Source organism: Aspergillus heteromorphus, assembly GCF_003184545.1.
Source record: "Aspergillus heteromorphus CBS 117.55 chromosome Unknown BO70scaffold_23, whole genome shotgun sequence".
In the NCBI taxonomy this organism is placed as follows: domain Eukaryota; kingdom Fungi; phylum Ascomycota; class Eurotiomycetes; order Eurotiales; family Aspergillaceae; genus Aspergillus; species Aspergillus heteromorphus.
The window spans coordinates 50,202-75,266 of NW_020290428.1; the positions used below are offsets into that span (position 1 = coordinate 50,202).

General features: G+C 56.7%; 9 protein-coding genes and 1 non-coding gene across 10 annotated transcripts; 6 read left to right on the forward strand and 4 right to left on the reverse strand.

Moving 5' to 3' along the window:
* Nucleotides 1-199: 199 nt before the first annotated feature.
* Nucleotides 200-1,620, forward strand: BO70DRAFT_319401 (uncharacterized protein; the record flags this gene model as incomplete). The annotated part of the gene is made up of 3 exons (XM_025540439.1): nt 200-642; nt 696-1,204; nt 1,265-1,620. Coding segments are annotated over exons 1-3 (1,086 nt in total), but the record flags the coding sequence as incomplete, so codon positions are not given.
* Nucleotides 1,621-3,376: 1,756 nt separating this feature from the next.
* On the forward strand, nt 3,377-7,210 carry BO70DRAFT_431177 (non-ribosomal peptide synthetase; the record flags this gene model as incomplete). Its single annotated transcript, XM_025548220.1, has 1 exon — nt 3,377-7,210. The coding sequence occupies one exon, from the start codon at nt 3,377-3,379 to the stop codon at nt 7,208-7,210; it is 3,834 nt and encodes a 1,277-aa protein (XP_025396933.1).
* Nucleotides 7,211-7,373: 163 nt separating this feature from the next.
* BO70DRAFT_103974 (uncharacterized protein) lies at nt 7,374-7,989 on the forward strand. The gene has a single exon (XM_025537814.1). The coding sequence runs from the start codon at nt 7,538-7,540 to the stop codon at nt 7,922-7,924; it is 387 nt and encodes a 128-aa protein (XP_025396934.1). The 5' UTR covers nt 7,374-7,537; the 3' UTR covers nt 7,925-7,989.
* On the reverse strand, nt 7,791-8,780 carry BO70DRAFT_364278 (uncharacterized protein). Its single transcript, XM_025543768.1, has one exon. The coding sequence runs from the start codon at nt 8,572-8,574 to the stop codon at nt 8,056-8,058; it is 519 nt and encodes a 172-aa protein (XP_025396935.1). The 5' UTR covers nt 8,575-8,780; the 3' UTR covers nt 7,791-8,055.
* A 679-nt stretch (nt 8,781-9,459) lies between these two features.
* BO70DRAFT_t238 lies at nt 9,460-9,572 on the forward strand. The gene has a single exon. It is a non-coding gene; the product is annotated as a tRNA-Leu (tRNA).
* A 723-nt stretch (nt 9,573-10,295) lies between these two features.
* BO70DRAFT_412526 (uncharacterized protein) lies at nt 10,296-11,497 on the forward strand. The gene is made up of 4 exons (XM_025547314.1): nt 10,296-10,512; nt 10,579-11,198; nt 11,248-11,332; nt 11,385-11,497. Exons 1-2 carry the CDS (start codon nt 10,382-10,384, stop codon nt 11,039-11,041), a joined length of 594 nt encoding a protein of 197 aa, XP_025396936.1. The 5' UTR covers nt 10,296-10,381; the 3' UTR covers nt 11,042-11,198; nt 11,248-11,332; nt 11,385-11,497.
* A 2,759-nt stretch (nt 11,498-14,256) lies between these two features.
* BO70DRAFT_103987 (tannase and feruloyl esterase) lies at nt 14,257-16,337 on the forward strand. Its single transcript, XM_025537815.1, has 3 exons — nt 14,257-15,005; nt 15,062-15,127; nt 15,194-16,337. The coding sequence occupies exons 1-3, from the start codon at nt 14,380-14,382 to the stop codon at nt 16,257-16,259; spliced, it is 1,758 nt and encodes a 585-aa protein (XP_025396937.1). The 5' UTR covers nt 14,257-14,379; the 3' UTR covers nt 16,260-16,337.
* A 347-nt stretch (nt 16,338-16,684) lies between these two features.
* BO70DRAFT_296875 (cupin domain-containing protein) lies at nt 16,685-17,500 on the reverse strand (the record flags this gene model as incomplete). Its single annotated transcript, XM_025539549.1, has 2 exons — nt 16,685-16,825; nt 16,946-17,500. 2 exons carry the CDS (start codon nt 17,498-17,500, stop codon nt 16,685-16,687), a joined length of 696 nt encoding a protein of 231 aa, XP_025396938.1.
* A 1,273-nt stretch (nt 17,501-18,773) lies between these two features.
* On the reverse strand, nt 18,774-20,601 carry BO70DRAFT_341099 (RTA1 domain-containing protein). The gene is made up of 4 exons (XM_025541320.1): nt 20,270-20,601; nt 20,079-20,214; nt 19,626-20,017; nt 18,774-19,526 (listed from the first exon to the last, which is right to left on the reverse strand). Exons 1-4 carry the CDS (start codon nt 20,486-20,488, stop codon nt 19,152-19,154), a joined length of 1,122 nt encoding a protein of 373 aa, XP_025396939.1. The 5' UTR covers nt 20,489-20,601; the 3' UTR covers nt 18,774-19,151.
* A 2,240-nt stretch (nt 20,602-22,841) lies between these two features.
* Nucleotides 22,842-24,620, reverse strand: BO70DRAFT_104016 (uncharacterized protein). The gene is made up of 5 exons (XM_025537816.1): nt 24,227-24,620; nt 24,089-24,156; nt 23,645-24,024; nt 23,529-23,593; nt 22,842-23,473 (listed from the first exon to the last, which is right to left on the reverse strand). The coding sequence occupies exons 1-5, from the start codon at nt 24,420-24,422 to the stop codon at nt 23,085-23,087; spliced, it is 1,098 nt and encodes a 365-aa protein (XP_025396940.1). The 5' UTR covers nt 24,423-24,620; the 3' UTR covers nt 22,842-23,084.
* Between the last annotated feature and the right edge of the window lie 445 nt (nt 24,621-25,065).

Here is a 25,065-nt window from a genome sequence, read left to right on the forward strand (position 1 = left end):
ATCTGGATATATAGACATTGTCGATCTGGGAACAGCCAGATAGGTCGAGGGTCGGCGCTGATAAGTGGAAGGGCAAGAAAGCAGACTATCCACTGGATGATAGGGGGGGGGGGGGTGTTTCAGCTTCCAATTTCCAACATCCGCTGGCGTCCAGCCAGGCTAACGCCGCCACGGCCGAACAGACGTAGGATCACAATCCCTGAAGCCGGGTGGGGTGGTCCGTCCACTTCTAGGCCCTTGATACAGAACAATGCACGTCAAGCAGACTGACATGGGTCATGGATATTGAATCGGTGCGGCGCTGCTCTCTCCCCCCCCTGGCACCGCTTCTACGTCAAGTCTGCCAGACACTGGGCTTTATGTCCTCGAGAGAATGCCCACCTGAACTAGTGGCAAAGTTGGCACAAACTCCCCCAAACAATGCCTCAAATATCGACCGCGATTGAGACTGCGGCGGCCGAGGGTCGCATACCCGCCGGGATCACTCTGGAGTATTTGGCCCAGTCGCGAGACCAGCCCGCAAAGATCGCCATTTTCTGCGTCAGTGCCCTTGCCACCGTCATCGTCATTGCCCGGTGCTACGCCCGGCTGTTCATCGTCAAGAAGTTTGGCTGGGACGACGCCTTGGCAGTCCTCACTGTGGTAGCCCTGTTCCTTTCTCACGGAGCCGGGTTTCATATTGACGGTCTTGATAGTTGATTTACTTCCCGATCGTCGCCTTGTGCATGGTCTTGATTGATCTGGGCAGTGGCCGACACATCGAGTACATCGAGTACGTTCTGTCTCTGACCCAGGTTGACGAGACCGAAGTCTACGACTTCGTCATGCACGTCCTGTATACGACCGCCCTGTTCACCTGCCGCCTGTCCGGACTGGCCTTCTACCAGCGGCTGGCATCGTGCCATCGGAAGATCTCGCTGGCCATCAAGGGCTCCGCCGGCTTCCTCCTGGCCGCGTACCTGGTCCAATTCCTCCTCCTGCTCTTGCACTGTCTCCCCGTGACCGGTCTCTGGCCGTATGCCTGGCAGCCGCAGATCAACGAGTACCAGTGTATCACCTGGGGGGAGGTGTACGTGGCCAATTCGGTCCTCTCCTTGATCTGCGATCTGATGATGTTGACGCTCCCGGCCCTGTTGATCCACGGGCTGCATGTTTCCCGGAAGAGAAAACTCGAGCTGTCCCTGATCCTGTTCCCCGGTGTCTTGTGAGTGCCTGGGCCTGCCTGCCTGTGTCCCCCCCGCCGCTAACATGAGCCATCTCCTAGAGTCCTGGTCATCTCGTCGGTCCGCATGTACCTCGTCTTCATCGGCCAGTGGTCCTCCGACGGCAGTTGGGCATATGACCCGATGCTGGCGATCGAAACGTCCGAGATCGGCAGCACCCTGATTGCACTCTCCACCCCCGCCCTGAAGTCGTTGTTTGGGACCTGGCTTTCACACCTCCAGGTCTCCCCGTCGGAAGGGCCGAGCTGTGAGGCCGGAGTGAAGCTGGCCCATCTGGCCCCGTACCCCGGGGAAGACACATACCAGGTCAGCATTGGAGCGGGCGAGAAGGCGATGCAGGCGGGGACCACGCCGAGCTCGTCGGAGGACTTGCTACTGGACGGGAGCTTTGTCCAGGAGGAGAGACGCCGGGAAGGCAGGAACACAATCCGGTTGACGGAAGAAGTGTCGGTGTCGTCGTCACGGACTTCTGAATACCATCCATACCATTAGACCGATTGTTTGCTTCCATTGTTGGGAGGTGCCCACCTCATGTCCCAAGTCCCCGCAGCACTTCATTCCTCGTCTCATTCTCGAATCCTGATCGTCTGGACATGTATAATAGTAACAGTATTCCGGACTCTCTGGGGGTTGAATGTCATGGACACGCGTTTGGACTCTCTCTTGCACATCCAATCCCACCAGAAGAGGAGGCATCTTCGCCCGACCGGCCATTCGCGGCGCGCATTTCCGCCCGGACCGTGCGCCTGTCCCGATCCGACTGCCGCTGTCAGTGTCCGTGTCTGGCCAGGATCATGGATGAACTACTATCTACTCCGTACAAAGGCAGGTAGGACGCCAGGTTCGTATCTTGTGACAGGGGATAGGTAAGTAGACGATAGTTTTCGTTGATCAGAGGGATTGGTGGAGGACAGTGGCCCGTGGGCGGCATGCAGACTCAGACGCAGGGATCGGGCATCATGGATCGCATGACGGGGGTTGCCTGGATACTGGCAAACGGACGCGGGGGGTGCAGGCGTGCAGGCGTGCAGGAGGGCGCTACAGAGCTGCAGGGGGGCTGGCCCGATAGAGTGATGACCGCGAGAGCAGCGGGAGGCAGCCACAAGATCTGGGCGGCAGGGACGGGGATCTCCAGCAACCGGAGGATCGAGGGAGCGTGAGGGAGGGGAAGGAGGGGAAGAGGAAGAGAGAGAGCAGCGCCTGGCCGGTCGGAGATGTCCGCCGGCGCCTGCAAACCAGACAAACCAAGCAAACACTGTCCGGCAGACCCGCAATCACATGCCAGGTGCAGCAGACCGGGGCTCTGATTGGGGGGCCTGGCCCACTGCCGGCTTGGCCGCAGCCAATGACGCTCCCGATCGGGTCGAACCGCATCCCCAACCAGGCCCGCGACCCCAGTCGATTGGATTCCCCCGTCTTCCCTTCCCCCGGGCCAGGAACACATTGAATTGGGTAGCCATTTGGTGCGACGGATCACACCTCTCTAAGTACTACTCCGTACAGCTGTACAGTAGACAGAAGAAGTACAGGTCGCAGATGCAGAGGCAGAGGCACAGCGGAGGATTGATGGGTTGTCGCCCATTGGCTCCGCATGGCGACATGGCGATCGCAGCCCGGGACCACGGGTTCATCAAAGAACACGAGAGACCAACCCAGAGTCCATTCTGAGTACTGAGTATTGTCAGCATTATTATTCTCTCCTGATATTAATCCAGAGCGTTGAGAGATGCTAACCCAATCGGGGGCACGGCCATTTGCATGTGACAGGCTCGCCGTTGCTCTGGACGCTGACTTGCTCCTTATCAGCTTCCTTCCCCACCCACTAGAAGCTCAACAGGAGCAGCAGCTGTTCTGCTGCTGCTGCTGCTGCTTTCTCCGCGCCTCAAAAACCTGGCCTTCCTCGCCGTCCCGTGAGTCTTCCCTCCATCCATCCATTCAATCCCTCCTCCTCCTCCTTCTTCCTCCCTCTTCCCTCTCCTGCAAGGAAGAACCGCCACATCTGACCCCTCCCCTCCCCTCCCCTCCCCTCCCCCCCATCAGCTCCCTTCTCGACTGAATTAATTCCCACCGCGATCCATCGGAGCTGGCTATCCTCGACCACTGCTCAATCACCTCTTCCTCCCCCCACCTCCCCCCCTCTCACTCCCGCCAAAATGACCTTCATCGACATCACCAAAGACCTGTCGGCCCTCTTCTCACAACAGGCCCAGGCCACCCCCGACGCTCTCGCCCTGGAGGATGAGACCACCACATACACCTACGCCGAGCTCGATCGCCACGTCGACGCCCTCGCCCTCCGTCTGCGCCACTACGGCGTCCGCCGGGACTCCCTCGTCGGCGTGCTTCTCCCCCGGAGCAGCGACTATGTCATTGCGTGCCTGGCTGCCCTCCGCGCGGGCGGGGCCTTCCTCGTCCTCGAGCTGGCATACCCTCCGGAGCTGCTGGACGACGTGATCCGCGACGGGAACCCCGCCGTCGTGATCACTTGCCGCGCCGAGCTGGGGAAGATCCAAGCCGACGTCCCCCTGATCACCCTCGATGAACCGATCCCCAAGACCAACGGCTCAGCCACCGAGCTGGCGCCCCTCCCCGCCGACGACGATTTGGACCGCCTGGCCTTCGTCTCCTACTCCTCGGGAACCACCGGCAAGCCCAAGGGCATTGCCAACCCCCACCGCGCCCCCGTGCTCTCCTACAACCTGCGATTCGGCGTGCAAGACCTGCACCCGGGCGATCGCGTCGCCTGCAACGTCTTCTTCATCTGGGAGATCCTCCGCCCGCTCTTGCGGGGGGCCACCGTCGTCGCCGTCCCCGACGAGGCCAGCTACGACCCCGCCGCCCTGGTGGACCTGCTCGCGGCCAAGCGGGTCACCGAGACCCTCATGACCCCGACCCTCCTGGCGACCGTGCTCGCCCGCCACCCACACATTGGCACTCGCCTGCCGCACCTCCGCACCCTCTGGCTCAACGGCGAGGTCGTCACCACCGAACTCGCCCGGCGGGCGATGAAAGCCCTCCCCAAGACCCGTCTCCTGAATTGCTACAGCGCCTGTGAGACGCACGAGATTGCCTGCGGAGATATCCGGGAGATGCTGGACGAGACCGCGCTGTACTGCCCCGTGGGGCCCCCGATGGACCCGAAGAACACCCATATCCTGGATGAGAACAGCCAGCCGGTGGAGACCGGGGTCAGCGGAGAGCTCTTCGTGGCCGGGCCCATGCTCGCGCGCGGGTACCTCAACCTCCCCGAGACCACCGCCAAGGCCTTCATTGCCAACCCCTTCGACGCCCAGGCCGGAGCGCGTCTGTACCGGACGGGCGATCTCGCGCGACTGCTGCCCTCGGGACTCCTCGAGATCACCGGGCGCGTGGGGTCCATGATCAAGCTGCGCGGGTACTCCGTGGTGCCCGCCAAGGTCGAGAACGACATCGTCAAGAGCCTGGCGGTCAGCCACTGTGCCGTCGTGGCCCATGGCGACGGCCTGGAGCGGCAGCTGGTGGCCTACATCGTGCCCGACCGCGACAATGCCGCCGACCGTCCGCCCGTGGAGATCAACGAGGCCGGGTACAGTCCCGCCGCGCGCCGCGTGCTCTCTCAGTCCCTGGCGCAGTACATGATCCCCGCCCTCTGGGTGCAACTGACGGAGCTGCCGACCCACGAGGTGACGGGCAAGGTCGATCTGAAGGCCCTGCCGCCCCCGCCCACGGTGGACCACGTCAACGGGAACGGCAAGCCGGTGGAGAAGGATCCGATCGGCCTCGACCAGGTCGCGGCCATTTGGGCCACCGCCCTCAAGACGTCCCGCACTCTGCTGAAGCCGACGGACGACTTCTTCGATCTGGGGGGACACTCCTTGTCCCTGGCCGATCTGTCCTCCCGGCTGTCGCGCCACTTTGGCTTCCGCGTGCCGATCGCTCGTCTGGCCGAAAACTCGACCCTCACCGGCCATCTCGAAACCGTGCGCGCCGTGCGCGATGGGCACACGGCGGCGGTGCAGGCGGACCTCCCGGCAGTGCTGCGTGCCGATGCGACCCTGGATGACAGCATCCGACCGGACAAGGCCACCATTTGCTCCGTCGACCAGGCGAACACGGTGCTCCTGACCGGCGTGACGGGATTCCTGGGCGCGTTCCTGCTGCACGACCTGCTGGAGAGCACCTCGGCCCACATCATCTGCCTGGTGCGCTTCACCGATCCCGCCAACGATGACCAGCCCGGGGGTGTGGCCAGAATCCGCCGCAACCTCCTGGATCTGGGGCTCTGGCGCGACTCGATCATGGAGCGCGTCGAGATCCTGCCCGGCAACCTCTCGCGCTCTCGCTTCGGCCTCTCCCCGGAGGCCTTTGACGAGCTGGCGTCGCGGGTGCAGGTCATCGTCCACGCGGCGGCCACTGTCAACCTGGTCTACCCCTATGCGGCCCTGCGCGGCCCGAACGTCGGCGGCACCCGCGAGATCCTTCGTCTGGCCTGCAAGGGCGGCGCGACCGTGCAATACGTGTCCACGAACGGCGTCCTCCCCCCCTCGGGCGAGAAGGGCTGGTCTGAGGACACCATGCTGGATGTGGCCGACGTGCCGGACAAGCTGCTGGACGGGTACGGGCAAACCAAGTGGGTGGCCGAGCAGCTCGTGCTCGAGGCGGGTCGCCGGGGACTGCCGGTGAAGATCCATCGCGCCGGCACCATCAGTGGCCACAGCCAGACGGGGTCGGCCAACGCCTGGGATCTGCTGTCGGCCCTGATCGTCGAGTCGATCAAACTGGGCTACGCGCCGGACGTGGATGGCTGGCGGGCGGAGATGACGCCGGTAGACTTCGTCAGCAAGGCCATCATCCACCTGGCCACGCAGACCCATGCGGAGCAGACCGTGTTTCACCTGGGCGACCCCAACCCGGTCGACACGCGGGCTGTCTTTGCCGCGCTCCGCGAGCTCGGATACCCGACCAAGTCCCTGGGGTGGGACGAGTGGGTGGCCCTGTGGACCGAGAAGCGGGGTGCGGTCAAGGGTGGTGATGGTGCCTTCACGGTCGACATTCTCCGCAGTGGCATGCCCACGGTGGACTTCCTCCGGGGCATCGTCGTGCTGGACAACGCGGCCACGAGGCCCTTCCGGGCGGTCGTGGAGCGGCCCAAGGTCGACCGGGCGCTGCTCGAGACCTACACGCGGCACTGGTTCGCGCGTGGGTGGTTGTCGCAGCCCCCGGTTCGGCAGCAGGCCTTGAACGGGACCGCGAAGCCCGTCAACCGAGGCCCCCTGAGCGGTCGTGTGGCCGTCGTGACGGGAGCGTCGTCGGGCATTGGCGCGGCCGTCGCGATCGCGCTGGCCCGCGAGGGCTGCCATGTCGCTCTGGCGGCGCGTCGCGTGGAGGCCCTCGAGTCCATCAAGAACCAGATGACTGCGCATGGCAGCAAGGTCATCGTGCGCCCGACCGACGTCACCAACAAGACCCAGGTCGACTCCCTGCTCCAGGCCACGGCCGACGAGCTTGGTCCGGTGGACTACCTGATCTCGTGCGCCGGAGTGATGTACTTCACGATGATGGCGAACGTGAAGACCGATGAATGGGAGCGCACGGTCGATGTCAACTGCAAGGGTCTCCTGCACTGCCTGTCGGCGACGGTCCCAGGCATGCTCTCACGTGGAAGCGGCCACATCGTGGCCATTTCCTCAGACGCCGGACGCAAGGTGTTCCCAGGTCTGGGCGTCTACTCGGCCAGCAAGTTCTTCGTGGAGGCGACGCTGCAATCGCTGCGCCTGGAGACCGCAGGCATGGGACTGCGCGTGACCAGCGTGCAGCCGGGCAACACGGCCACCGATCTCCTGGGGATGTCCACGGACGCAGAGGCCATCAAGAAGTACGGCGAGCCGTCGGGAGCGCAGATCCTCGATCCGGCGGATGTGGCCAACTCGATCGTGTACGCACTGCGCCAGCCGGCGCACGTGTCGGTGAACGAGGTGTTGATCGAGCCGAGGGATGAGCCAATCTAAACACACGGAGAGAGAGAAAGGGGAAGAGGACAGTGACTGTTTGCATGTATCTTGGTTTAATGGGTTACGCATGGAGAACGGACGTTCTTCGGATTGCATAGCGATAGCATGGACATAGACATAGACACGATAAATCGATGATCGATGACCCAAGGCGTCTCCCTTGCGGTAGACCGACTCGACCCTGAAGATAGACCCAGCTGCATTACTCCATGAAGGGGTTCATCCCGCCGTTGACAGATCAAGTCCATCCAGATCTACTCAGCTCTAGATGGGATTTCCAAGATCTTGGCGCTCGAGCTGGGCCGTTGTCGAGAAGGGGTGCTCATGGCTCATGGCTCATGGCTGTTGCGATGCGTGGTTGAGTTGTCGAGTTGTTGTCGCAGTGCCGCGGGGGACATCACCACTTCGGGTAGTCTCCACCGGGAGGGCTGCCTGAGGGCTGCAACGAACCACGACAATGTACTCGTACCGCAGGATAGAGAGGCCTACACACCCTGGAAAGGCAGATGGCAGGTGATAAGATGCTATGCATTTCTTTCAGCATGCAGTGCAATCAATCAAGGATTATGCCTACCTGCCAGGGTCCGGCTTTTAAATAGTCCCGTAACATCACCAGGGGCAAGCAGCAGAATCCGGCATGACACTAAATTTAGTACATATACAGGGATAAAACAGGAGAAAAACAGCCGTTTCTATTGCAACCGAGCGTGATATTCTTCGCAGTGTGCATGCATGGCTTGTCAAATGGGAAAACCATGAACCTCGCTTTTCCAATTTCCATATCTGAACCCCATCGGTCTTGTATATTTCCAAATCTGCCGGCCTGGACAGAAAACTCTCATCTAGAAGAAGAACGCAATCGGGTTGGGATGACTCCCTTCAGTCGACTGCTCAACATCCCAATGCTCAACCAAACAGGTGCCCACCATCCGAATGATATCGACGAGGGCCGAGTCAGGGATCCCGATCGCACCCCCGCCAGTGACCTTTGTATGCGCCGTCCCGAAAGCAGTCCCATTGCGGTCCCAGCCCACGTAGGCCCGCTGCAGGTCCGAGTTCACGTTGGGGACGATCTGCGACAGTTCCGCGATGGTGGTGTTTGCGCCGTTCCCCGGGACGAGGGGCGAGTGGTTGATGTATCCGGCCGCGACGTACTTGTCAAAGGCTTCCGTGATGCGCTTCTCGTTGTAGAGCATGCTGGTGAAGTCTTCCCAGGCGGCTAGTTGATCGGAATGCGAGGCATACGGGCTCGTGGTGTCTGGGCAGCCTGCCGCGGTGAACTCGTCCTCGGGACTGAGGGCGTAGGCTGAGGTCAGGCAAAGGGTTGAGAGTAGGATGGCTGCAAGAGCGTAGAGGTGCATGTTGGAGAGTTGTCGGGGGCGTGGAGCAGGATTTGGTGTTCCGTCTGGATGGAGCTGGCAGGGGCAGATCCGGGGATTTAAGTCTGGCGGAGGAATGCGTTGTTGTGACGGTCCAGGCTGGGAGGAATTTGAGATTTGATTTTAGGGTTCGTTGGCTGACAGTGATGTCCTTGATTACCTGGAATGCATTTGGTGGAAAGTTTGAGGTTGGGAGGGTGGGCCCCCTTGGGGATCAGGGCTGTTCGTGGGCCTATATGTTTACTCGATCAGCTGATATTCCTCATGTAGGGTGAGTGGGCAGACATGCCGGGCAACCTGAATGATGCATAGCCACGTTGCTTCTTTTTCAGGGTGACAGGTGAGTAATTTTCGCTTACCAGGTGCGTCGGTCTCCGCGTACCTACCTGATACATTGAATCGGATCTTTGAATAATGGTTTTAGTTTGGGTCTATATGGGCTGGATCCCATTGGACCACTGATCACTCTCGAGTCTGCAGTCTGCAGTCTGCAGACTTGGAGCTCAAATACACCTTGTCTTCAAGCCGCGAGTAAAGTATTTGTCCTCATTCCTCCGTCAACAGGGTGGGGTCTGCATAGCATAAGTACTTTCCCAAGGTACCATGATGCGGGAAGATTCACTATATATATCTCGGTCAAGCTTCCCACCTGGACATGCTCCACGTCCCACCCCCCCCAAGCTGAGATTACTGCATCTTACATTACATTTTAATGCTCCAGAGGGTCAATCAGGCAGTAATTCCACCGAAGATGGATTCCAGAGATCTGGTGATGAATCAGAGCGACTCGTAATGCCATGCTCTCTCAACCAGTCACACTGATGCAACGATAATATACCCCTGTTGTGGCCCTTATCTCATCCAACAGGCAAGATGGCCGAGCGGTCTAAGGCGCCAGGTTAAGGTTTACCTTGACAGACAACTCCCCCGAGTTTCCTGGTCATCGTTTGATGGCGTGGGTTCGAATCCCACTCTTGTCATTTCTTTTTTTTATCGGCGGATATTTGGTCCCACCCCGGGCGTGGTTTTTGCGATCTTTGTTGATCAAATAATTAATTCGTTTTCTGTGTGTTATTTAATTCGGGTGTTCTTCTGAGTTAACAGACCATTGATTCTTCATACCCCTGTTGCTTTTCACCCCAGGGTTTATCGTTCTCTGCTCAGTCACGCCCTGCTTTCAAACCCTTGCGAACAGGGTAAGGGATCCAGGTCACCTCTTTCACGGAAATCCTGGTACTTATTCTTGGATGGATCTAGTGATCTGCGAACGCGCCTTATTAAACCTCTTGTTGTGCGATACTGCATTGGTCCTTGATCCAGAGAGCCTTCTGATATTTGATATAGGGCGATGTTACTACGACGCGCTTAGATCCTGGGTAGTTTTGCGCTATGGATAGTACTGGATGACAGAAGAGATCCCAAGAATACGCCTCTCCCCACCGTTAAGATCATGCACGCCCATAGCTCCATGCTGACCACTGGCTGCCCCCCTGCACAAGGGCCTTTCGGGTCCTATCCCACATGGTTCCCTGCCGTCGGAACTTGCCCCAACGTGCCGTCCGCGGTGACTGTTGCCTCTTGGCAGTCTAGATGCCCAGTCGGGGTGAAATTGGCAGGGTGAGCTGTCGACTCGGTGCGGGGCCAGGAGATCATCGCGATGATCCTGGGCTTAGACCGACGAGGAGGGTTGCAATATGCACATCACCACACTTCTGTTCGCACCGATATGGCCTTTCAGTTAAGCGGGGTTCCTAAAAGAAAGAGCCATATAAGCACGAGATTATACTGAATGGTTCAGGATATCTTCAATGTTCCAGGCATTCCGTCAGACATTGGCTTCGCGTCCTTCGTTGACCCCGGCCCCGTTGATTCCAATCCACCCTTTTCTAGATTCTGCTCAAACTGGGCGCAGTTCCCTACGTCGAGACACACTGATGGTCAGGAGCCCAACGGATGAATCACATCATAGGCTGATTATAACGCAAGGCTGCGGAAACCCATAGCCATGTCTTTGGTCGCACTCTCAACCCCCACCGCTCCAATCCCAATGCCGATGGGTCCTCCGGTGGTGAAGCGCGTTGATCGCCATGCGGGGTTCGATCCTGGGCGTGGGAACCGATGTCATGTCGTGGGCTTGATCCGGATCCCGGCCATCTGCAACGGGACTTCTAGGCTCCGGCCATGCATCGACCGGATCCCACACGCCGGATCGACAGGCTCTGACCGCAAAGAACTTGCCGGGGTAAATCCCTGTACAGGGCCATTGGCAACGTCAGTACGAGATCTGGCCCTATTCACAAGTCTGGTGGTGGAGGCAGACGCTTGGCAATTTGATTTCTCGGCCATTTCACCACCTGGCGCACCGCTCTCGGGTTCATTCTCGAAGACTCGCACTTCCCGGTCCATGCCCCAGTCATCAAAGCCCTCACTGCAGCAGTCGACGCCTTGAAAGCCTCCGGCCTTGAAGTGACCAGTCTAGAAACACCCTCTATCAAAGAAGCCACCCTCCTCGCCTTTTGGGCTTTGTGACGGGGCACCAGGGGACTGCCCCTCGCCATGATCCAGTGGGATGGGTTTTGTGCACAACCTTGGCCAATGTGTTGGATGTATACGCGCTGGCATTTTTCGAAAGGGACTTGAGCTGATAGTGTCTAGTATCCTGCTATAATAATCCCATGCGGAAAGGCAAATGGGCTCGAGGATGCCCAGTATGTTCGCGATGTCAAATATAGGCCACGATGTAAGTCAACCTGTGGACTCCGTTAAACCGCCCTACTAAAGCCAATGTGAAGATGTTCCGGACGAGCTTGAAGGTGTCCCTTGCTGTGTACAGGTGATGGGGAGGATCAAGCGCGAAGAAGAGCTGCTACGTGAAACAGAGACTATTGCTCAGGTTCTGGGTCAGCCATAGGGCTTGGTGCTCTCAGCACGTTGTAGTTCTCTCATGACAGTTTCGATGGCCACGGAAGGTTCATGTGGCAAGCCTGGGCTAGTCGAGGTACGCCAGTGTTGTTAAGTCAACTGTGTATGTCACCACAACCCAAGAACGACTGTACTTGGAGGGCCCACAAGATGTTTTCCTGGGAGTAACGCTTCGCTTAATCTCTAGCCTTTGCATGTTGGCCCATAGGTTGTCTTACGCGGCTTTGAAGAGACATGATTAGTGAAGAGACAGTCAAGACCGAGATTTGATAGTTTCGAGGGGCCGGAGACCGCAATCCGTGACCTCTTTGGTGGTCGCATGCTTCTCAGTCGTCCCTCAACCCCGGCTAGCCCAGAAGGTGGGGTGACCGGCCCCATTTCGGAGTAATATCATACAATTTATTCTGATGGGGCGCACACTGGCGGTAGGGAGCTTGCGCAAATGGAAAGGGAGACGCTATATGGGTGGAGAACGGGGAGATGGATCCCAAGTTGTGAGATGGAGTATCAGCACTAGACTGAAGAGATTTCTCGAGTCCCTCCACAGCTTCCCAGTCCGGGTGATCAGGGCCTCTGCTGATTTGCTCGGAGCCTCAGGTGCATGTCTGGCACGGTCTGTCGGATTCATGTCGCGACTATCCAGACAGACGCCTTGGCCTCCAGGCAACAATGCATGGAAATGACCGACCTGACAATAAAGTGTGACGATCAAGGGTAGGCGAAAGGATGACCTATCTTGACTGCCAACGGCTTGGCGGGAACAAGAACCGACAGACGGCCGCAGAGTCCCCATCCCAAACCGCGTAATCCCGGGGAATCATGCTATACCGATTGACAGTGTACTACACCGTACACCCGTTCATTCCTTGTTTTTGCATAGGGCACCGACGCAGGATGAGTAACGGAAACCACTCCAGTTGGTCCAGGGTAAATGGACGGTCCAATTAACCGAGCTAGCTGGAGATGCCACCGACGTCAGCTATCTGGCCGGGAGTTTAAGCGTTGAAACGTCCGAGCGGAGGGGTATATGATTAGCCGGAACCCCAACTTTTCGGGGAAGAAAAGCAATTGGAGTAATCTATCTATCTGCCAGGGGGGGCCTGGGGAGACCCTCGAAGAAAGTCGCATTCCGACGGACTCGCGCCCCCCGCATTGCTCCGGCATGTTGGGTTTCTCTCCCTTACGTGGCACATGAGACTGCTCATCTCCGGGGTCAGGACAAGGACCTGCTGATCCTGTCAGCGCCTTAATCGCCCAATACTCCATGGAGGACGGTGTACAACCACGCATGGCATCCGGATTCGTAAGCCATCGTGTCGGACTCGAGAAAATAGCCGCATTCGGTAATCAGGCCACGGGATATCCACCGGGGTGCTTGGTAGGGCGCTGGGGTGCAATCTAATATCCTGCATCTAATATACATCGATGGTGTAGCGCGCAGTTAGTATTGCTGGGAGGTGGGTCTTGCAGTGGTTAGACCGTTAGATGGCTGGCTAGCTCGACAGCCACTGCATCAAGGCGCTGGGAAAGAATCGGATCGTTCGTTGGGGGGAGCGGGGGTGGGGGCCAGGAAGGAAGTTAGGCGGATGAAGGAGAACGCTGAATGGGGAGGTGGATGATCAGGTCAGGGTGTGGAGGGAAATCGACAGGGAGGAGAAGAAGAAGAAGAAGAAGAAGAAGAAGAAGGACCGCAAAAATGATGGGGGAGGACAGGGACCAGAAAGGGACCAGAAAGGGACCAGAAAGGAAACAGAAAGGCCACGGAAAAGGAAGGCACGCCCCGCCGCGGGCCGGGATTGGCTCGGGAAAGACGCCGGCCCGGGGGTCGGCGCAGATTCCCAGTTGTCTTTCTCCTTCTCCTTCTCCTTCTCTTTCTCACCTCCTCCCCCCCCACTATCTACTAGTACCGTGACACCTCCATCTACCACCACCAGATTTCTCATAGGGTTGGGATGTTGGATGACGCCACCATCTGCAGGTACACACTAGCCCCCAGGCCATCGTTCCCTGCAATCCCATTCTGACTGCAGAGGTAGGTTCTCCGACGTCAGCACCGATGGATCCAGGATCAGCATGCCAAGCTTTGATTCTCGTGGCCAAGACTTGTCGAGGATAACGTTTTTTCCGCCAGTCCCTGGATCCAGCCGTTCATGCTGCGAACGGCACGGTACGCATCTCGCGTCTCCCTACCATTACTGCCCTGACACGACACTTCGTCCAGCATCCATCCCCCCCCGTCACAGAGAAGATGTCCTGACCGGCTGACGCGGACATGGTCTTCGGCTACAAGGAATCACGCGCCGTGCTATGCCAGCCACTGTGAACCGGAAGTTCGGCTGTCACGCCTGGTGGGCAGACTAGACTTCTCTAGTGTGCAGCCCAGTCCGTGTCCTCCGACCAGCAAATCTCCGATACCCCAGTCCATCCTGAAGAAGAAGAATCTCCCCAGTGGGTGGGGCCCTGCTATGCTTCCCGACCATCCTATTTGCACCCGGCGGGGGAAACGCGGGAAGGTTGGGGGCATCCAACGTCACCGTTCTGCGTTTGAAGAGCAACGGTCGAAGTTCGACCTGATACTCCTCAATATCCAACACAGGATCGACACCCAGAGTTGCCATAATCAGTGATGTATGGGATCGGTTCGCGTCCTTCGACGAATGATGGTGGGAATTGGGACTGGCGACCGTTCATTCACCTCAGCAAGGAGGGATGGACATGGCAGAGACCTCCGAGTCTCCAGGAAGTTAAATAGTGGCATGCCTCGCTCGTCCTGAAGTCTCTTCTTGCTCGACAGGCGCTTCCAATTCTTCCATCTTGCCCACCCCTGTCTGTTCTTCTCCTGTCGGTGAAGGCACCCCTTCCACAATGAGATCCGCTCTCGGTGTCCTGGCCGGGGCCACGACGGTTGCGCTGGCCCAGGCAGCCAGTCTGGCAGACGTCTGCACGACCAGCCATGCCAAGTCCTCCCTGCCGATCAGCGATGATATCGAAGGCCTCGAGATTGACGCGTCTTCAATCACCGCCAGCGCGGTCTACAACGCCTCGACCACGGGGGACTACTTCTACCCGGCCGCCGCCTCCTTCGATTACTGCAACGTTACCCTCTCCTATACCCGTCCGGGACTTGACACGCCCTACCTGTTGGAGATCTGGTTCCCGGCGCCGGACGACTTCCAGAACCGTTGGCTTTCCACCGGCGGTGGTGGCTACGCGATCAACGCCGGCACGAGCTCCCTCCCCGGTGGTGTGATGTATGGTGCTGCGGCCGGTATCACGGACGGTGGTTTCGGCAGCTTTGACACCAGCGCGGATGCGGTTTTCCTCTTGGCCAATGGTACCATCAACTACCAGACCCTCTACGCGTTCGGCTACCTGGCCCACCATGAACTGAGTGTGATCGGCAAGGCTTTCAGCCGGAACTTCTACGGTCTCACCGACACCGAGAAGCTCTACGCATACTACCAGGGCTGCAGCGAAGGTGGCCGTGAGCCGTGAGTCAAGTCCTCATAGAAGCGTTGGCGATATTCCGGCTGACTTTGATATCTAGGTGGAGCCAAATCCAGCGGTACGCGGACGAGTGGGATGGTGCGGTCATCGGTGCCCCGGCTATCAGGTATGTCCCTCACAATTTGGTGGAGATGGCTTGTCCAGATGGATGCTAATGAGGTGAAAACCACAGGTACGGACAGCAGCAGGTGAACCACCTCTACCCGAACGTGGTTGAGCACACCATGGGATACTACCCTCCCACCTGTGAGCTGGAAAAGATCGTGAACCTGACCATCGCGGCTTGCGATGCCTTGGATGGCCGCATTGATGGTGTTGTGGCCCGCACGGACTTGTGCAAGCTGCACTACAATGTGACCAGTGCCGTGGGGGCGCCCTACTCGTGCCCTGCGGAGACCACGACCACTGTTCTCAAGAAGCGTGGTTCGATGACCAACACCACCCCGGCCCAGAATGGCACTGTTTCAGCCCTTGGAGCGGCCGCGGCCGCCAAGATGCTCGACGGTCTGAAAACTCTCGATGGCCGCCGGGCATACATCTGGTATCAACCTTCAGCCACCTTCGATGATGCTGCCACCAAGTACAACTACGACACGGACACATGGGAGTTGGACATCACCTCCCTTGGTGGTGAGTGGGTGGCCCGTTTCCTGGAGCTTCGCGACGCGGATAACCTCTCCACCCTCGAGAACGTCACCTACGACACGATGGCGGAGTGGATGGAACTCGGCTGGAAGCGGTATGAGGATAGTCTCCAGACTACCTGGCCCGATCTGAGCCCCTTCCAATCCGCGGGTGGTAAGATCATCCACGTGCACGGCGAGTCCGATCCCAGTATCCCGACCGGGTCATCGGTCCACTACCACGAGTCCGTTCGTCAGATCATGTATCCGAACATGACTTTCCAGGAGAGCTCCGACGCTCTGAATGAGTGGAACCGCCTGTACCTGATCCCGGGAGCGGCTCACTGTGCCACGTCGACGACCCAGCCCAACGGGCCGTTCCCTCAGACGACGCTCAAGACGCTCATCGAGTGGGTGGAGGGTAGCGTGTTCCCGACCCGACTGAACGCGACGGTGCTTTCGGGCGAACTTGAGGGCGAAGAGCAGCAGCTGTGCGCGTGGCCCCTGCGGCCGTTGTGGAAGAACAACGGCACGGTCATGGACTGTGTCTTTGACGAGGCCTCGTACCAGACCTGGGTGTACGACTTTGATGCCTACAAGCTCCCTCTCTACTAAGGATGATGATCACCTTGTCCTCCTGTGATGATGTATCTCTCGTGCATGGAATGCACTTTCCCTTCTCATGTATATCCTGCTGCGCATGTTTGCAATACCCATTTCTGACAGATTTATAATGAATAGAAAGGGCAATAGTATTCAGTCTTGAAACTCCTAACACCCCAGCCAATAAAAAGTATCAAATCGTAGCCCTTGAAAAGTACTCCGAGCCTGGCCCGCTGGATCGATAATCTTGGTCTTGGACAAGCTTCCAGGGAAACCGGCCGAGTCAGCCACCCAACCCAACCCTAATCCCCCGATCATATCTTGATCCATCTTCCTGGTATATCGAAACACCAGACCAACCACGCCACATCCCCACATGGCGCAGGTAGTCAAAAGAACCAGAATCCGGGCAACAGGAACCACCTGATCCGATCCGATCAGGGAAAATCGCTGCCCTGCGTATAGTTCTCCCGGAGCAGCCACTGCAGCTGCTCAAACTCTTTCGCACCGACCATCGCCTGAAGGTCCTCCCGCTTCAGGAAGTCGTGGTCGTCGTATTCGAAGCCGGGGATGACCGTCTAACCGGTCAGCAAGCATCCCATCCCATCCACTCCACTCACGCCAATCCATCAAACCCAAGACAGAAAGAACTCAACAGAAAAGAAAGAAGAAAGGGAAGAAACCAAAGACTAGCTCACCTCACTAATCAACAAACCGTCACTCTTACTCTCACTCTCACCCTTCCCATCCCGATCGGGGATCAAAAACGTGGCCTTGTAATCGCCCCCCTCGACGATCCACTGCAACTTCTCCCCTCTGGCGACATCATGCCCGACGACAAAGGTCTCCACCTCCACCTGCACCTCTCGCCCACCCCCACTCTTCAGAACCACATAGACCCCCCGTCCGCGATGCAGTGTATGTATCGTGCGACTCCTATTCGAATGGAACGCGCCGAGGGGAGTCATCGGAGTGAGGAGATAAAAGATATTGGTACTCAAGGAGCGGTGGGGGAGCGATTTGTCCGCTGCCGAGGGGGAGGTGTCAGCATGGTCGTACTGTCCGTCGTTCTTGCGGAGGATGCGGCGAACATCCCGATCGGTTTCCGAGAAATACCCGCCTTCGACGTGCGGGGTGAGGCCGAGGTGGCGGATGGTGTCTTGGATGGAGGGCTTCTCGAGCTGGGGGTTGGCGAGGCTGCGGGTGGGGGTGCTGTAATGGGGGGTGATGGGGATGATGGGGATGATGGTCATGTTGGGGTGCTGGGTTGGGTTGGGTTGCATTTGCGTCGAGGATGTGTATTGTGTACTATGTTAGTGTATGAGGATTGAGGAAGAAGAGGGATGGCGCGAGACTGTTGGGCGTAGCGGTTAGAGAGATTTATATACATACTACTATAGGGGCCTGGGCCTGACTAAAGTGATAGAGAGGTTGTGGTTGCTTATGGCTGGTTAAGACAAGGTTATAGACAGTGATAAGATTACAAATAGTTGTAAATAATTCCAAATAGTTGTCAACAATAATAAGCAATCATAAACATCTAAATTCTAATAATTAATACTATATTATTTTTCTAGCTACTGTTACAGAGTACAGACCAAAAACTAGAAGAAAGTAATCTATAACCAGTGTAATACAATTCAAATCTAGTATCACAAACATTAAACAGAAACATTACTCTATTTTTACCATCTCTACATGCCCTCCCTCTCCAGTATGTATACTACAGGATAGTAAGCTCTGGAATGTCTAAAATCCGGACCTGGGCTTCTTGTTGGCCAACCACGTGGTAGGATGGTGTCATCGCCTTGTGCTATCGGGAAAGGCAAAGGGGGTCCCCGAGGTCCAACCCCCGGGGACTATTTACGCCCCGGGGGTGTTGTTTGCCGGGGGAAGTTCGGAGGAACTGGGGGCTGTAACCCAGTGAGACTGGATGACTGCAGGTGGGGACGTGGAGGAAAACTCGCGTGATAGGATGACACTAGAAGGCTCTCATTTAGCGCTATGTGATATCATATAGTAAGGACCAAGCCCATGAGCAGGGTTTTTACGCTGCGCATACCATGGTGCAGTATACTGGAATCTCCGTATTCGGCATTCGGCAGATCTATCGACATAGTAAGTGGCACGGTGAGATGGCGACCATTTCCGTAAAGCGCCTCGCTTGTTATTAGTCTATCAAGTTTCCTGCAGCGGTTGCACGGATGTTACTCGCGCATTGGCTTTGGTGGCCAGAGAAAACGCTCGGACCGGGCCAAGCTTTGTTACAAGACTGGCATATGTGCCGTTCTCAATATTATCCAGATGCTGCAACAGGGTGTGATGGAAGGTGTTATTTGTTGAAGCGTATTGCTTACATGGTATGATGTACTTGATCCATCGCAATGGTCCCGCATAGCACTTGGATATGTCCATGGAGTGGAGCTCGTCTTAGCTTCGCCGGTAAAGGCTACTAAACCCCAACACCGCGGTAAGGTGCGAGCTCATCGCTGGGGGCAGGATAGGTAATCCATATCTGGTTATCATCACAAGGGATAGGTAGTCCATATCCCGCTTCGTCATCGCAAGAGATCGGTAATCCGATCTTTGTCAGCAAATGAGTCCAGTCTTGGAGGACAGTGATCAGAATTCCGTTGCATCGGCAGCCCTGCTCGGTAATGAAAGCATCGATCGCTTGATTGGGAAGGTAAAAGCCTCGTCACTCACTCAGCTCCAGCGTCGAGCTCTCGGATCAGTAACGAAGGACGATGGCCAGTATCAACTCTATCAAGGGGCGCATGCCAGTGGCAATGTGTATCTCATACGGGCCAAATACATGCAAGCTTGCAAATCCAGCGATTGCAATACTCCCAACATTGAGATACCGCATCCAGGCATCCGAGAACTCAAAGAACGTCAAATTCCTTAGGCCAGGCCACCATCTGTGCGACGTTTTGCATCTGGACTTGAGGGGAGTGACATCGCACTCCCCTCCTCCTGCAACGGCAGAGAATCATAATCCCCCTGATCGCCCTTCCGACCACCTTTCTTCGCGGCCTTCCGCTCCTGCTTCAGCCGCTTCTTCTCCTGCTTGATAGCCTTCTTCTCGCGACGACTCAGTCGCGGGAACTCGGATTCCGGGCCGTTGAGCACACGACCCGGGTGGATGACATTTAGCAGAACCAGGGCGATGAACATGGGTACTGCGTCGAAGACGTATTCGTAAGCTTCGTGCGTTAGCACCGGGTTGCTGGGGTTGGTGCCTTGGGCGTATTGGCAGAGGCGGAAGATGATTCGGATCTGGAGGGGGGGGGGGGGGGGGTTAGTAAGGTTGTGGGTGTGGGTGGGGATGGAGATGAAGATGAGGATGAAGGGATGTAGAAGATGGAGGAGACGTACGGTGATCATCCCGAGGACGGTGTACATGGTGTAGAACATCCACCGCCATGGCACGCCTGTGCGGGTTAGACGATCCCGGTCTAGCTGTCCTACCCGCTCTAGAAGCAGCATTTTCCGGTGCAGGTGGATCGTCAGGCCGGCGAAGATCAGGACGAAGAATTCTTGCAGCCCGATTCCGCCCATGTAGATGTGTACGCCCAGCATGATGGTCTTGGTGGGCGCGTCGGTATCGGTGGTGAAGGCGGCACCCACGAGCTGCACGAGGAAGGCCACGATGTCGAGCCAGACGAAGATCCGACCGTAGCTTTTGGCTGCGATGCCGACTAGTTTCTGTTCGGGAATGAAGAAGTACACGAGGCGGCCGAGAGTCATGTATAAGAAGGCGTTGATCCCTGCTTGTTGTCAGAGGTGGGTTCTAAGAGTGGAGGGTGAAGGGTTGGAGAAGATACATACATAGAGGAGCCAGCAGAAACATGATCGTGTACCCGGTGTCGTATCCGGAATTGCTTTGGTGTAGTGTGAGCAGGGCGCGGAAGATGAAGGCGATTAACTCCCAGCTTGCACCCATCATGATTACCCAGGCGTATTTCTGAGAGATGGTGAGAATGATTCCGTGGATGTCAGAGACAGGGAGGGACATGTACCTTTTTGAACATGAACGCCTGCACGCCGTGGCATACCAGTGTCAGACCGTACAGGATGCAGAACAGGATTGCAGCTGCCAGGGAAGGCACGTAGAGGAGAATCACATCACACGCCTCCGGGGGCAGATAGCCATGTTTTCCTGGTTTGGGGTTGGTACATGTCTGTGTCGAGGACACAACCGCAGTTGTTGCGGAGAGTGATGTTATGGTAGCGCTCATGATGAGTGCTTAAGCTTTCAGCATTCAGGGACAGTAAAAGAAAACCCGTAGTCTGGAGACCTTGCAAGGAGAAGTGACTGCTCCGTGGTTGTTTGAGTCGATCTATATCCTCATCCCTGGCGACAACAGCCCCTTTGTACTCGGCAATGGCGACCAGGCAGCAACAAAGTGGAGTGAAAAGATCAACCCCCATCCTCACCACACCATTTCATCCGGGCAATGAGAGTCAAGAGTCGTGAATCCGATCTGGACGCGTCTTCGAGGCTGAGAAGCTTCATGATGCCGGATGCTTGGCGGGCGATACGAGCCAGGCTGCCATGGTGCTAGCCCCGATGCGGCCAAGGGTCTTTCCTATTACACGACCACGCCAATCAGCGGCCGTGTTCGGGAGTCTGGGCTGCAGTCGGTTTAGCGTGCTGGCTGGCGATGCTATTGATAGCCCCATCCAAGGGAGGGTTGGTTGTTTCTTCGTCTCGTGAAGTATTTGCTGAGCATCGCCCCGGTGAGGAGAAGAGAAGCGCTTTCATGATCTCATGGGTCGGGTTGGATCAAGGCCCCATCATGGAGCTGCAGCCTTGAGACCTCCATATATCATTGTCGGTACTGGCATAGAGTGTGTGTATAGAAAAGGAACACAAAATGCTGCCATCCGCCTTCACAGCCTGCTGCAGTGTAGGCAGTTGCACAGCCTAAATGGGATATTGCATCATGATACGGAGAATTGGATATGCAAACATCTCATCTTTCCGATCGTCCACAGTCAACCCGAATCGGAGCATCGTGCTTCGCCCCGCCCTCCGAGTCAGCTCAGCCTTTGACTGGACACTGGACAGGGCATCTGTCAGCTTCTGTGCGGAGACTATGCGAGTGGAATTTCTGGCAGAGCCTTGCTGCTTAGGCAGAGACGTTGTTCGTCCTACTCTTATAAAGTAGAGAGTCAGCATCAGCCACGACGACAGATTCTTCCTTTAGGTACTCCGGCTCCAATCACAGTGTGGTAAAAACTAGGCGGTAGACTGCGACCACTGCTCTGCCATGACGGTAGGTTCTTCTTCTAAATACTCATTCTTCCTTTCAGTACTGTGTTCTCAGCCACATTGGTAAAACCTGGCAATAAACGGTGATACTGCTCTGCTGTGCCTTTTTGCCATGAACTTTTGTTGCAAAATTCAATCGGGATGCATGATTTATACATAGTCAGATGGCTAGCACGAATGATTGATTACCTTGGCCTCAATGCACTCTCGCTGATCAGTCGTCGACAAACAGTCCTCAGTGTCTCAACCCCACGTCGCAGAACTGTATACCGACCAGACCAGCTCAAGTCAAAACCGACTTAACTCCGAGCACGTCTTGTTGCAATGAGTAACCCCCCCCCTCTTCAACCCCACAGACAGCATGACTCAGTCGGCCGATTGCATTGCCAATCCCACAGCCCAACGATGTGCCAGACGTGCCCGTAGATTGCGATCATCCCTTCGAACATTACACCACGGGGAACTAGTCGCCGTTGGCCCTTAATCTTTGGCGCAACTCTACTCCAGTCTCCGAGACCAGCGGCGATCTCTGTTGTATGAGGCAAGGCGGACGGGCTGGTCTGATCAGATACGACCGCCAGGGCCCACCCGCAAATCAAGGTCCTTCTGGGCCGAAGTTTAATGAAGTTTAATAACGAGTCAATTAAAGATCCTCGGGCGCGGATATCCGGGCATAATGGATCGCTGCGAGTTTGATGGTCAGTTCACCTGGAGTTTGTGTGGAGACCATGGATGGTGTGCTCGTGGTGATGCGCAGATTGTCGCACTGTCGCACATCAGGCGCAGAATAAACTCCCGAATGCCCGATCCATGGTTTCAACCAAACCGGAATAGTCTCGAATGCTTCCAGGTTTCGAGAAGGATGAGCTGCGCGCACACAGCCACCTCCGAAGGATTCGAGGGATTTTAGTGCACCGAACAGGAGGATTTCGTAGGGTTTCACGGTAGTTACCTAGTGCGGTTCGGCAAATCCCCCTCCGCACAGCAATGCAAATGACGGACGGAGCCAATGCAGAAATTGCCCTGCGGGACGGGAAGGGTCTCGACGTCGCATCCTGATGAAATTGAATCATGAAACATGCCTCGGCATCTAATCTCCCGCGCTACATGTGAGATTGCAGGCTGCCCAGCGATCTATTTATAGACCGTGCGTGAAACTGAATAAATCGGTGGATAACTCTTGATGGAATTGAGGGTATTATATCGGTGAGTATCTATTCGTGTGGAGTATTCGTAGACATGCTAGAATGCAATCGGGGTATCCATGTCTTAATCATTTTAAACTTTTGGGGCTGCAAATGCCAGTCACAAATCAGTCGGCGGTGCCCGGAAAGTGGGTCGCGACTGGAGGGCCACAGGCAATGAATGAGTCGGTGACTTGACTCGAATAAAGTAGTAGATAGTTCCGAACGCCGGTCCTGAGTAGAAAGTCCGTCTGAGACACCAACCAGAGGGTGCGCGGGCTCGGAATCACGGAAATGAGCCTGTGAGCGACACCGTTCTGGTTCCATTCAAGGGCAGGCCGTCGCACGATGAGGTGAATTAGATAGCTCGGTCGCTCACCGGGCCCAAGGGCCGCCGGACAGGGCCTCCGTGGAATCGGTGGGCACGGGTTCAACATCCTGCTGGATCCGCGTGTGCACCGCGATGCCTTGCATCTCAACATCCGAACTCCTCCGACTATCACTGGCCATGATCTCGGCCCCCTTGGAGGCTTGCGATCCAAGGTGATCGTCTATCTGCAAAAAGCCCTCATTGTTGTGCGTAGCGCTGGACGGGAATGCGTAGAGCTTGGTGCCGGACGATGGGTGCGAGCGGCCCTTGGAGACTCCACTCTTGACCTTTCCCAAGAAACCCTGGATCAAGGGTTTCATCAGGGGCAGACATCCGCAGATAACAGATACATCTAGTTCCAAACAAGTCCAAATTGATTCCTTGGCACTCGACGCTGCGAAGAGTCAGTTGACGCAATCAAAGCATGGAGGGCAGAAGTAGTAACTCACAGGCAAGATCAGTGGTGATGAATTCGCGGAACTCGATCAGACGCATCAAACTGAAGATACAGACCCTGTCCTACTGTCAGCGCGATCCTGCAAATGACCCTGGTCTCAAAACTTACAGTCCACCAAGTGAGAACACCAGCGTCACCGCCACCTTCTGGCGAAAAGTAATTTGTAACCCCCAGATGATCGGAGTCGGCAGACATAAGATGATGACGTCCTCTACCAAGGCAATGGCTCCCATGGCCTGGAAAAATGACCGCTGCCCACCCATGCAATGTCCGTCCAGCGTCTTATCATAGTAATACTGCACCGGCCAGCACTGGAAAGTGTTGCCCAGCAAGGCGGTGACAGCCCAGCAGACGATGAATGCGATCAGAATGTTCGACACGATGGAGAAGGCGCGGACGGTGCCCAGAATGCGCTTGAGAAATATCACGATGGAGATCTTTACGAAGGCGGCGGAAGGCGCCCAGAATTTCTGGATCATCCATGAGGCCTGTGAACATCGGCGGGTGTTAGTTCGATCTGAATCAAATACCAGGCGACCAAGGGCGCCATACAAACTGGATCCGTCGCCGCTCATCCACCGGCAAGGTACCGAGTGACAATCCAACGCCATTGAAGGCCGCTGCAAGCAAACGATATCGTTAGCGGGCATGATCGTCATCGCTGCGCCGAAGCACAGGCAGACAACTCACAATCAACAACAAAGGCCGTGGCACAGTAGGAAATGATCAGCCCAATGCCCATCAGCCAGTCCTCCAACTTCAGGCCCGCACTCGTAAAGCGACGAGAATAGAGACGGAGAATGTAGGAGAGGGTGGCCACGGCGGCGCCACAGATGGGCACAACGGTCAAGACATTTTTCCAATATCGGTTTTCTTCGTAGGTCATCCTGCACCGCCAGCTGTGCGAGTCAGCGTTGCAAGAACAGCCGACGAGGCGGGTCACGATTCCATATAAGTCTTGCTGCCAGGCAGTCGGGAGGGGGGCGCTCGACCAAAGGGGACCAACATCTCTTGGCTGCGTGGGTTGATATTACGAGTGTGCTGTCGTCGCCACCAGAACCGAAAAGGAAAGTTCTTCAGAGTCGGAGTTACGATGAGGATTGGTAGGCGGCACTAGTTTGTCACAGCCCAAGATGATCTTTTAAGTTATTAACCTCCTTTCCATGGCTCGGGGGGGCGTTTTAAGCTTTCAGCCCTCCCGCTGCCTCGCTGACGGAGCGCGAAGTCAACCCGGTACGCGCGTTGGGGATATCAGTCTAGGTGATTGAGGATGTGCTGGTCGGATGGTCCGCACTCCTGAGCGCGCTCATTTGCTTCGGATCATGGATGGCGATGAAACCCCAGCATCCCATCGCCACGGACTCTGGGGATCGTCCCGATCATCTAATCCATCGTCCCTCGTGAGTCGTGCGGTCGCAGGGATGCCGCGCCTTCGGGGGTCAGGGGGCCAACCCCCCGGTTAGTCCGATGGACTATGTTCTTCTAGGTCTTCACGGTCGGTCGGAGATGGCCCTTACGCAATCAAAGTG

Coding starts and splice junctions, on each gene's coding strand:
- BO70DRAFT_103974 (XM_025537814.1), top strand. CDS start 7,538: ATGGCTCATGGCTCATGGCTGTTGCGATGCGTGGTTGAGTTGTCGAGT.
- BO70DRAFT_364278 (XM_025543768.1), bottom strand. CDS start 8,574: ATGCACCTCTACGCTCTTGCAGCCATCCTACTCTCAACCCTTTGCCTG.
- BO70DRAFT_412526 (XM_025547314.1), top strand. CDS start 10,382: ATGGTTCAGGATATCTTCAATGTTCCAGGCATTCCGTCAGACATTGGC. Junction 10,513..10,578: donor AACTGGGCGCAGTTCCCTAC/GTCGAGACACAC, acceptor TTATAACGCAAG/GCTGCGGAAACCCATAGCCA.
- BO70DRAFT_103987 (XM_025537815.1), top strand. CDS start 14,380: ATGAGATCCGCTCTCGGTGTCCTGGCCGGGGCCACGACGGTTGCGCTG. Junction 15,006..15,061: donor AGCGAAGGTGGCCGTGAGCC/GTGAGTCAAGTC, acceptor TTTGATATCTAG/GTGGAGCCAAATCCAGCGGT. Junction 15,128..15,193: donor ATCGGTGCCCCGGCTATCAG/GTATGTCCCTCA, acceptor TGAAAACCACAG/GTACGGACAGCAGCAGGTGA.
- BO70DRAFT_341099 (XM_025541320.1), bottom strand. CDS start 20,488: ATGAGCGCTACCATAACATCACTCTCCGCAACAACTGCGGTTGTGTCC. Junction 20,018..20,078: donor GTTTCTGCTGGCTCCTCTAT/GTATGTATCTTC, acceptor GACAACAAGCAG/GGATCAACGCCTTCTTATAC. Junction 19,527..19,625: donor CCGTCCTCGGGATGATCACC/GTACGTCTCCTC, acceptor CCCCCCCTCCAG/ATCCGAATCATCTTCCGCCT.
- BO70DRAFT_104016 (XM_025537816.1), bottom strand. CDS start 24,422: ATGACCTACGAAGAAAACCGATATTGGAAAAATGTCTTGACCGTTGTG. Junction 24,025..24,088: donor AGCGGCGACGGATCCAGTTT/GTATGGCGCCCT, acceptor CGATGTTCACAG/GCCTCATGGATGATCCAGAA. Junction 23,474..23,528: donor CATCACCACTGATCTTGCCT/GTGAGTTACTAC, acceptor GACTCTTCGCAG/CGTCGAGTGCCAAGGAATCA.